Source organism: Piliocolobus tephrosceles, chromosome 12 (assembly GCF_002776525.5).
Source record: "Piliocolobus tephrosceles isolate RC106 chromosome 12, ASM277652v3, whole genome shotgun sequence".
NCBI lineage: Eukaryota > Metazoa > Chordata > Mammalia > Primates > Cercopithecidae > Piliocolobus > Piliocolobus tephrosceles.
Window position 1 is genome coordinate 109,384,592 of NC_045445.1, and position 11,602 is coordinate 109,396,193.

Genomic DNA, 11,602 nt, shown 5'->3' on the forward strand with positions numbered 1-11,602 from the left:
CCTTCTCAAGGCTTTGAGGAGAATGTTTTCTTGCCTTCTCCAGCTTCTAGAGGCTGCCTGCATTTCTTGGCTCATGGCCCTTCTTCCATCTTCACAGCCAGAAGTGGCAAATAGAGTCTTTCTCATGCTACATCCCTCTGATTTTGATTCTTCTACCTCTGACTTCCATCTTTTAAAGGACTTTGTGATTACATTGGGTCCATCAAGGACCCATACAAGGCCATAATCCAGGATGATCTCCCCATCTGAAGGTCAGGTGACCTTAATCACATCTGCAACCTCAATTATCCCTTGCCATGCAAGGTAACATACTTACAGGTTCCAATGAATGGAATATGGACATCTGTGGGGGGCTATTATTCTGCCTACCATGCTGAGTTTTCACAGCATTGTAAAATGTTATTTTGAGCACCACTGTCATCAACCATCACTTCAAATCCTTCTGTTCTCTATGCTAGCCATCGGATAAATGTTTTCAAAGGTTCCAGGTTTATTATAAGTGACTACTCAGGTAAATGAGATAGAAGAGATCCTGCTCCACAGATTACATTCTACTTTCAGTTGTTTCCATTTAGTTCTACACTATCCTGAAATTTGGAAAAATGTCTCTGTTCCAGTTATCCGTTGCTGTATAACAAACCACTCAGTGGTTTAAAGAATAAAAATATTTTGCACATAAGTCTGAAATCTGGGCAGGGTTCAATGGGGACAGCTTGTCTCTGCTCTACTTGGCATCAACCGGGGTGGCTTGAAAGCTGGGGGCTAGAATCATTTGAAGGCATCTTCACATGTTTCGCAGTTGATGGTGCCTGTTGGCTGGGACTTCAGTGGTGCTGTCAGCTGGAACACCTACAGGTGGCCTCTCTGTGTGGCTTGGGCTTCCTCCCAGCATGGCAGCTGGGTTCCAAGAGCCAGCATCTCAATATTGAGTCACATATCTCATACAAGAGGATGATATACCACCTTTTATGGCCTGGCCTTGGAAGTGACAGCCACATTCATTTTGTCAAGGCAGCCCGCAAAGCCCCACCTAAATTCGATTGGAGGAGACAGAGATTCTACCTCTTGAAGGAAAGTGGCAAGGCTGTAGAAGTACATGCAGGGTTGGAAATAACTCTGCATCCAGTTTTAGAAAATACAATTTGCCACAGACTCTCTGCCACTTTTTCATTCCCTCGCTTTATCTATATATCCTCCTGTTTCTTCCATTCTATTTGTCGCCTCTATATATTATCCTCCCCACCCCACCCCCATCTCCTTTTGCCCCCTACCCCTTCTACCTCAACATCAGGCCAACTCTGAGTTGGTGAAAAATAGTTTCATAAAGTGATGGGAAAATACTATAGCACACCCACAAGAGGGGTATCTAACTGCTGAAATCAGGGAGCATTCAACCATTTTGGTTGACCAACAAAATGACCATGTTGGTTGATCAACAAAAATGGCAATTTCATATGCTTCTACTTAATATTTGTTGCCTTTTGAGTCAGAGAAAAAGGTATCAAAGCTGGCTATCAGAAGAGAACATTTTTTCCCACTCCTCAGGTTTCCAATGGCCAGGAATGTCCTGAAACATATTTTGCCTTTCTCCATCACTCTTGTTACTCACACTGACCCAGGATCGGGGAGTGGGGAATAACATCTGGAAAATTTGGAAAGACTATACTAAACAGGCTTGGCTTGGTGCCTCCCTGTTTCCACATGGAGCCAATATGGCTGCAGGGAGCAGGCATTTTCTTCTGCTCCCATATCCACTAGAAGAAAAGGGCTGCTGGTTCCTGAGATTCCTCCCAGACCCCAACCCAAGAGCTAACCATTTAAATTGGCACTTCCCCCAAAACATTTAAGCTATGAAGAAATTATCAACAAGTACTTATCACAACAGAAACAAAATTATATCCTCAAAGCATCTGTGAGTTATAAGCTGCAATGTCAATTAGATGTTATAAAATACTGCACCTTCTTTTGAATAACTAAACTGCACTAACCACACTCCTTGCATTCTACACATATTTTGGCTATTATAGAACATGCATGTGTTCTTTCACAATGTCTACAATTCATTTTTTAAAGCAGGGCTTAAAATTAATATTGCATTGTGAACAACTGGACAATTTTAAATACCTTGGTCAGAACTAGCAATGTGGTACTTTCATTTTCATCTTTCCTTGACTACCAAACAGGAAATCTCCTCAATTAGATATCTAAGACAGGAGAAACAAGGCCATTATCCAAGGGCACAGCAAGTTCTGTCAGGTATTTCAACATGGTGGAAGAGTAGTCAGGTTTTAATTGGCCCTATTGAGCTCGCCCACAAGCTACCTCAGCAGTGTGGTATTCAAAAGGGGGAAAAAAAATAACCCTACAAAGTTAGTTTCTATCTTTGACAACATCAAATGAATCATGTCCAGTTTCAACTGAATGCTCATTGATAAAAGTGCACATATCAACACTAGTAATATTGATACTGAAAAGTAAAATAGATTTTAGAAAATGCCCCACCTCCAACATTGTTTACTGAGCTAGGTAAAATAGAGAACTGGTTTCTATGTTTTGCTAGTAATTTCCTAGTCTTTATTATCTACTGTGCGTGTAACCACAGTGGAGAAAGTGTTCTCTAGACAGTCCAAGGTCAGAAAGTTCTCGTGTGCAGCCCTGTTCTTAACTAGGTGATGAGGATATTCTACAACCCAAATTCTTACCAGTTTGGGATTATTCAAATTGGGCACCTTGGCAGATATGTTTTGAAAACTGCTGGGCAAAGCATTCTGAAAGAATAGACAAAGAAGTACTAAAATATAACAAAAAGCACTGGAAGTTACAAAAAAAAAAAAAATGTTTCTCTTTAAAGTACAGAATGCCAAAGCAGGAAGGATTGAAAAGATACTCGTGGTTTTAGGGGACTTCTTTAGACAGATTCACAACTCTCCATTGTCTGCTTTAACTTGACCAAGACTTTTAACACTAAAAAGAAAACAGCTAACTTAACCAAGAAGAAAAGAAAAAAAGATGAAGACTATTTGGGGAGCTGAAATCCTCGTGGTTGTAGGGAATATGTATCTGAGTCCAGAATAGCTACCTTTGCTGCAATCACCACTATTCAAGTACTAAATAGCAGCTGGAAGAGTTCTGTATACAGATGTGGGTTTTCTTTTCCTCACTCAACATTTTATTAATTAAATATGTTTCTTCAGTGGAGCAAGGTGACTCCTGAGGTATGTGGGTATTAGGGAGAAAAAGCACGGAATCCTCTTTTGTTGAAACCAAAAAAGACCTTAAAGCTTGAGCTACTTCCACCTCTTGTTTCCTTTCTGCAGTCTTCAACCCCTTTGTTCATCCTGAAACCCAGGGAGAAAGGGCAAGAGAACAAACAGGAATCTCCAGCCTCTGCTCCATCTCCTTATTTTCCTACCCAAACTCCATTCTGCACCACAAAAGGCCTTGTGTGCACAAATATGGACAGCCCAGTCTGCATGTCCAAGCTCCATCCACAGCTCCCCACCAAGCCCCAGGCCTAGGGGTGCACAGTCAGCAGCTCATCTGTCACTGGAGAATACACCCAGGACAGATACCTATGAAATCCCTGGAATGGACTCAGAGCCATTTGGACAGGGAACTCTGGGTATCCAAGTGCCCAGAGTGTGGTCTAGAAGTAGGGACACAGTTCTGGGCATTCCTTTGGCTCTGAGGATTCTTTGCCCCATGGAGAGTGGCAAGGCCTTATGACAGTCAGAGTTGGGGTCTTGTATAGTGGAGAGTCCTGGGCATGAGATTTGCATGAGTCAAAAGATAATACTAGTTTTCAGAGACGAAAACAGTTGTTGGTAATACATTATCATCATGTCCACCACCTATCAGAAAGTTCTACACAGCGCCAAGTAAACTAGCTAGAGGTCTAGTGAAAGTGTTTGAAGTGACTCAAGAACAATCTTTACATTTCCTCGAGTTATTAAAAAAAAAAAAGACTATACCTGACTTAAAAGAAAAAATAAATAATTTTAAGTTTAAATTGTCTTAATAATTAAAATCATTTAGCCTTGATTAGAAGCTACATAAACTTTTCAACTTTAAAAAGACTAGTAATTAATTTTAAGAAACAAATCCAATATGCTACATCTTTTGAGTTTTCAAAAACTTGCAATCAAGTTTTTTTATTAGTTGGGAGCAAAGCATTATCTCCAAAACTTTAAAAGAAAACATTCCTTGTGTCATTATTGTATCCAAAACTCTTCAAAATAAATAAAAGAAAGATGCAATGACTGGTAAAAATGTACTAGATGTACCATCAAAAGATAAATAACTTTGGGGAAAAAGGTACATTGTATGAGATTTGAGCTCTGAATCCACCAGAACTGTGTCCAATTTGCAAACATCTGAGAACCATTGGCAATGCAGAACAGAGGGAGGAAGGGACTGGGGGAGGGAGAGAGACAAAGAGGGAGAAAGAGGGAGACAGGAGAGACACTATTTTTCAAATGATTTTTGCTCAGTAACTAAAAATAAGGGGAAATGATGAGGCATGTGCAAATGCCAATAAACTTCATTTAAAAATAAAAAAAAAAATGTCAACAGTAGGCTAGTTTTCAAGTTGCTCGAAAGTATAATTATGGCATGCTGTCTAACAAACTGTTTTCAGGTTCACGGGAAGAGTAAATTAGGCCAGACCACCAAGAAATATTGGATAAATGTAAGACATGGAAATCCCCATGTGAACAAAGCAGAAAGCTGTGTTTAGGGGCAAAACCAGGCTTTCTCAGAAGCTTTGGTACAAGATTTTGATGTAAAAAATTCTTACATTCTTATCAAATGTAAATATCTGGAGGGTAATCAATTGCAACGTAAGCTGTTCCTTTTTACCCAGTTCATCTATCTGTGCCTTCCCTTTAGTCATAAACTGCCATGGAGTTGGGCACTGTCAAAGAGCAACAATATCTCTGAGAGCTCTCTGAGGGGTATGCCACACAATGTATTCAATTCTTAAAATTCAACTCTGTTCAACTCCTAAAATCTATAAATGACTTTGAGATTCCTCACGAAAGACCTTCTGAAAACATGAAGTCACTTATTGCTTTACCTCAGAAGTTCAGCAAAATTTTCAATAGCTTGAGAAGCTTTAACTGGAGAATCTTTTGGGGATTTGTCCTAATTTTGTTTCACAAATTGATCTGGAATAAAATAGTAGTTACTACCAGTGGAATAGTACTTACTGGGCCCAGAAACCTTATTGGTTCATAAATATCCCAATGCTCTTTAACAGCGAGCATCATTATTCCTAGGTCAGACTCACTGTTTATATATAAAAAGTCTCTTACATGAAGAAATATTTTCAAAAATAAAGTTAATAATTGATAACTCTTTCGAGTTTAGTTTTGCTATCTACATGTACTTTTCTGTATTATATATACTGCAATAATATTCCAAAAGCAACTTTCAGTGAATCTCCCCAACGTGCTTGCTATCACTTGCCCAAACTGTGAATTTATTTATTTATCTTTATTTTATTTTATATTTTTGGTTTTAAGTCAAGTTCTCCTTCATGGATTTGAGAAAGGAGATAGTTTACTTGTTGCTTCACGTATGTAATTAAAATTATGCTTTTCCTTAAAGTGGACATATTGTCCTAAGCCTCATATATTCACAAAGAATGTAGGGTGGGGGCAGAAATGGAGACATGAAACAACATTTAGATTAAGAGAGAAATGTGCAGGTCAGCAGGCCCAAATCCCCACAGGCAAGCAAATGAACAAAACCAAGAGAGGTTTTGTTCATGAAAGGTTTTTAAGCTTGAATTGAGGAACAGAAGCAGCAGAGGAGATGATTGGAGCAGCATTTGTTTTCCCCCAAAATCTAGAAATGTTACTTCATACAATTTACTTCATACTGACACTAGCCAGTGGTTGTAAACAACCATTTACTTGGTGTAAAGAACTTAATTTCAATGTAAAGTGACTCTGGGCAGCATTGGTAATGCCGTTTCCGAGTTGTAGCCACTGTAATTGTGCATATTAACTAAGATAGTGAAACATGGTGTCAAGTTTTCTATTGCATTTTTTCAAGTGGAAAAGTTAACTAAATGGTTGACGCACACAAAGTGGTGGAGAAATTGTGCATATGCCATTTTTTTGCTAAAACCTTTTGTTTCGAGCTATACTGCTTTGAGATCTCATTTCAGAAGGGCATAGTCTTCAGCCACAGTTGTGATGGTTGTAAACGCTCACAATTGGGCATTCTTAGGGATTTTTTTCCATCCCTGGGGTTTGCAAGTGTTCACTTAAAGCATTCCTAAAATGGTTGGCTTCTTGTTTGCAAGCCAGCTGATAATGGTAGCAACCAAAGACTCCAGTGTTTAAGCATATGAAAGACTCTGCTTACTTGTGCTAGAAATAACAGCATGTAAAGTGAAGATTTAAGAAAAACTTAGTGGCTACTAGATTATTCTTAGGACTCTGCATTAACTCTATAATGTTATTGGTTTTTTTTAAGCATATTTGTCAGAGAAATGTAGTCAATATGTTAAAACCGAACATGTATGAAAGTTGCTTGAATGTAATCACTGTAAACATCAAAAAAGAGAGAAACTTGTAAAGCACTTCAGTAGTGTCTAAAGAAAATTTTAAGCCTCAAACACTTTATATATAATCTCATTTAATTCTCACTGCAACTCCATGAAGTAAGCAGTGTAGTTACTATTATGCCTGATTACTAATGTGGCAACAGGCTTGGAGTTAAATGCACACAATTAGTTAGTAGCAAGAGGATTTGCACACAGTTTCTGGCTCCAAAGTCTTTGAAAGTCTTTGTGTTTCTACCATGCAGCCTCTTTTTTTTTTTTTTTTTTTTTTTTTCAGTTTCCTTTATTTTTTGCTTACACTTTGATATTTTAAAGGGGACACAAGACAAGAGGCTGTATGTCTTACATTTGGTACCGCCTAGCTTATCTTTACACAAATTAAAGATTAATGTTCTTTGGCAACTGGCAAGCACCCATCTTGACACTTCCCCATTTTTTTTCACTGCAGCTAAAAGCTGATAATAGACTTGAGTTGCCCCTGCCCACCAGCACCACAAAACATTTTGCTTGTTTTTTAAGACTGCAAACTTAAATATATTTTAAATTCAAGCCCTATGAGCTTAGAGAATGCCTCATGACTTCAACAAGTTGATCTGACATTTATCCCCCAAAACAAATAATGAAATAAAGAATATGCAGAGCATATTCTTTCACCCTTCCCACCATCCCAGTAGAGCATCATAATGGCATTTACTAAGCATTCCCAAGGGCTCCACAGCAGCCTTGATCAGAACTGCTGTCCACAATTGCAGACTGGCTCACTGAAAAACTGGAAGCATTACTGGACGCCGCTCAACAAAGCTTAGCCCTTTTTGGAACTCGTGAAAAAAGTCATCGATCATGTTATAATACATTTAAATATCTACTCAGATAAACTTAAAAACCTGTAAGGTGTGTGCACTAGGATTAGCTGGTCTTCCCTTTCTAATTTTCACTTCTCAGTAACCAAGTGAAATTTCAGCCTTGTTTTTATGCCTCGAAACACTTTAGCTTGTGCTTCAGCTTCTTAAAAAATTCAAAATATTAATTACGCACTCCAATAAGTTAGCCAAATTGGTTGAAAGATACAATATATGTACCTTCCCAAATACTTTAAATATTTCTGAACTTGTTGAGATGTATGGTCCTATCTTGGTACTGAATAAGAAATAAAGTTTAGAAGTAAATTTTGTCAGTACCTAGTTCCCAAACAAAGCTAAATACTCTCATAGATGAATATCCACCACCATGAAACACCAGAGAGAACACAAAATTTACTTTTGCTAGTAAATCAATTGATTTTTATTTAACGATGAAACCATTCATTGGCAGATTAATGAGGACCAGACGCTTGTCCAGTTTAGTTGACACATTTGCTTTTTTATTTTGTAGAATATAGTCTACATCTGGATTAAAAAAAGTTTTAAATAAATTTAAGACATACAACAACAGTGGAACCCTTCATCATTCTATGTACAACACGATAGAATGTCAGTTGGTTCCATTTCGGTTAAGTCCGCTTTCTCATAATAATGTTATTATTTTCACTGAGTGGCAGGCTTCGTACAAGCCGGCGAAATGCCAGCTTATACACGCTGGGGTGGGGGTGGGGACGGGAGTGGCAAGAAAGGGATGGGGTGGGGGTGCCACAGGACTACTATACAGTGTAACAGAAAATCATTAATAAAGTAGTACCGATTACCGACAGACAGTGCTGTTTGTGCGCTTATCACAATGGAATCGCTGAAGTTTCAGAGCAAGAAGGAGATTCGAAATACTTAACACAGGGCCAATGTTACAAAAAGAAATAGTGCAAACAGGAAAACTGATGCAATCCTGGCAACGCCTGGGCCTCCACCGGCCCAACCGCAGGGCGGCGGGAGGCTATGCGCCCCGCCTTCCCCAGCACCCAGCTCCGGGCTGCTTTCCCAAGTGTGGCAACCCAGCGCCGCGCCCTGGTATGGCCCTTCTGGGGCCCTTCTCCTCCGAAAAGAACAGAAAAGAAACCCCAGGAAAGGCACAGGCTGAATGCAGGGCGTCAGCCCAGTCCCATTCCCACCAACACAGAATGCAGGCCCCCTCCCAGGAGGTTCCTTGGGCCCTCCCCTCTCCGGCCACCATTTTCTTCTCTCTCACACGAGGCCCCCTCCTCCACGCAGCCCCACCGCGCCTCCTGCACGTACGCAGCCCCCCAATTTGCAGTCTGCCCTTCCCGCCCCCCAGCCAGGAAAAACAAAAAAGAAAGCTTTGAGGAATGAGAGAGGGTGAGATGGGTCGAAGAGGGTGCTGGGCAGCCGCGGGCGCCACGCCTCAGTGGCCCCAATTGCCGAAGCCGATCTCCTGCTTGTATCTGTTAGTGAGGATGTTGGCTTTGCGCGTGAGTTTCGAGAGCACAGTGTGCAGCCCGCGCAGGTGGTAGTGGAACTGCTGCTCCAGGTCTTCTTCGCCGGCGTCCGCACCCTCCAAGTGGCCCAGGTCCACCAGGATGTCCTTGGACTTCCAGGCACTGCCCTCCTCGCTCCCAGCCGGTGGAGGCGGCTGGTGCAGGACCCCCCACTCGATGTCGTTGCGGATGGACTTGAGCAGCACGTAGTGGCTGTACATGTCCCGAGAGGGCGCGAAAAAGCTGCCATTGGCGCTTCCTGGGTCGGGGACTGGGGGCGTGCGCTCCTCCAGGCAGCCGCCACTGCCGCCTACCTCCACGCCGACATCGTTGTCTAACCCGGGGTCAGCCAGGGGCACGTCGCGCAGCAAGCTGGGCACCATCACCGTCTGGTCCATGTTGTTCACGGCGCCAATGAAGCGATTCATGGCGTTAAAGAGCGAGTGCTTCTGGTTGTAGGTGTCGCAGATTTGCATCATGGTGGCCGCGCGGGCGCTGGAGCGCAGGGACGCAGAGGCACGGGGATGGTCGGCCGGGTCAAAGGGATGCCCGCCTTCACGCTCTCTCCAAGGCCCGCGCTGGCGGCCTGGCTATAGCCGGTGGGGCGGGATTCCCGGCACTCCTCCGCCCTCGCCAACTCTCGTCTCGCTGGCAGACCGGCCCTGCGGGATGGGCGGCTTCTCCTGGCTTTGGCGTCCGGAAACTCGCGATGGCTGAGGGTGGTCTGTGGGTCGAACCCTGGCCTGTTTGATACACAGGGACGAAAGAACAGATTAGATTATTCATCCGGCTAGGGGGCCTGGCGCCCTTGCCCGCGCGCACCCCCTTCTCTGGCTACAGCTCCCCCGGGACGGCGCCTGGGTGGCTCCCTGCGGCTGGGCATTCCCACCTCCTCGACCACTTAGGGCCGCGGGGAGAAGGGTGTCCCCCCACCACCACCACAACTTCTCCCTCCGAAAAGCCTGAGCTCAAGCAACCACGCTGACCGGGGCAGAGATGGGGCGGGGACACCCACCTCCTCTAGCGTCTTGAGACTCTCCTGCTCGTTGGCAATTCAGTGTTCCCGCTGCAAGCGGCTGCTACTCAAGGGCGCTGCTGCGGTCAGTGGCCGGACTGTGACTGCGGGCGGCGGTGACTGCGTTGACCCCCTACCCATCCCAGGTGCTCAATTTATAGTCCAGGAAAGGTGTCGCCGGTGCTCAGGGCCACCCCTGGTGTCTCCTCCTCCCGCCTCCCCCGGCAGCACTGAGATAAAAGGCCCGGGCCGGGATGACCGCGAGTAACACTCGCCCGGCCCTTTCTACAGCGAGGGCGGGGCGCGCCGGGCCAGCTCCGCCTCTCGCCTGATACCCGGGCTGAGGGAGGGCGCCAGGGCAGGGCAGGGCAGGGCAGAGGAGGAGGGATTGGAGCAGCTGGACCCCGCCAGCACCAAGTCCTGGGCAGGCCAGTTGGAGGAGGGCCGGGCACTGCGAGGGTCAAAAAGGCGCCGGCGTCCCGACCGACTGGAGGGTGGGCTGGCATGTGGGGGCTGGGCGGGCCTTGCGTGCGCTCCCGGGGTGAGATGACCGGAATGCACGTGTCTTGGTTGCAGAGTGAGCCCCTCAACCCAGAATCTGGAGTGGCCGCGGCCGGGAAACAGGAACCCGGGTTTATTATTAGCCGTCGGGGAAGAGGGGCCAGCAGCAGGTACAACTCCATCCTGGGACTCTTACGCAAGAAGGGTGGCCGGGCACGCTGGGTGCACGTGGACGCACGATGCTTCCGCAGTGGCCCTGGCCTTGGTCAGCTATTGGGGGAGGGGAAGGTCAGAGGCTTTTGCCTCCCTCCCGGCGGGGCGGAATCTTTCCCAATCTTTCCTGTAACAGTGGTTGCCAGGGATGAAGAGGGGCACACTATCACATCTGCTGATTCTTTCAAGAGATCTGAAAGTGGCAACTGGAAGAAGTCAATTTTTGTCCAAGTCGGCTACACAGTGATGCTGGAGAGCCTGGGCTATGTGGCCTTTTGGCTGCCAAGAGGCCAGGAGAGGGTGACAGTAGTTAGGTCTAGTCTTGGGTGTCTTTCACCATTTAACAGAGAAGTGAGGTGTCCAATTATTTTTGAGGGTGCATGTGTGAAGCGTTCCTTTCAAAAGATAGTTCTTAAAGCACTGGGTCATTTAATAGGGCCTAAGCTATGTACCGAATCGCTGGATTTAACTTTTAAGAGCCTTGCACCTTGAATTTCACTTTGAGACTTCCAAACCACAGCCTACTTAATTTTTCCCATCTTATGTCCCTTGCCATATTCCTCATCCACCAGTCCTCTCTGACAGTCCTACAATTATGTTCAATAAGATTCAAGCTTCTCATTTTAAATCCCTTTTCTCGGCCTGGCGCGGTGGTTCACGCCTGTAATCCCTGCACTTTGGGAGGCCGAGGCGGGCGGATCACGAAGTCAGGGGTTCCAGACTAGCCTGGCCAACATGGTGAAGTTTGGTCTCTACTAAAAATACAAAAATTAGCCGGGAGTGGTGGCGGGCGCCTGTAATCCCAGCTACTCGGGAGGATGAGGCAGGAGAATTGCTTGAACCCAGGAGGCAGAGTTGCAGTGTGCGGAGATCTTGCCACTGCACTCCAGCCTGGGCCACAGAGCAAGACTCTGTCTCAAAAAAAAAAAAAAAAAAAAAA

At 44.6% G+C, this 11,602-nt stretch overlaps 2 protein-coding genes across 2 annotated transcripts in view; one reads left to right on the forward strand and one right to left on the reverse strand.

The window, feature by feature from the left end:
- Nucleotides 1–7,828: 7,828 nt before the first annotated feature.
- On the reverse strand, nt 7,829–10,527 carry MID1IP1 (MID1 interacting protein 1). Its single transcript, XM_023202617.2, has 2 exons — nt 9,949–10,527; nt 7,829–9,676 (listed from the first exon to the last, which is right to left on the reverse strand). The coding sequence occupies exon 2, from the start codon at nt 9,410–9,412 to the stop codon at nt 8,861–8,863; it is 552 nt and encodes a 183-aa protein (XP_023058385.1). The 5' UTR covers nt 9,413–9,676; nt 9,949–10,527; the 3' UTR covers nt 7,829–8,860.
- The window catches only part of LOC111536300, a 2,752-nt gene continuing 1,624 nt past the window's right edge, over nt 10,475–11,602 (forward strand). The window contains exon 1 of the mRNA XM_023202618.2: nt 10,475–10,619. Within this exon, the coding sequence (XP_023058386.2) occupies nt 10,495–10,619 (125 nt within the window). The 5' untranslated portion in view covers nt 10,475–10,494. The remainder of the gene's footprint in view (nt 10,620–11,602) is intronic.

Coding starts and splice junctions, on each gene's coding strand:
- MID1IP1 (XM_023202617.2), bottom strand. CDS start 9,412: ATGATGCAAATCTGCGACACCTACAACCAGAAGCACTCGCTCTTTAAC.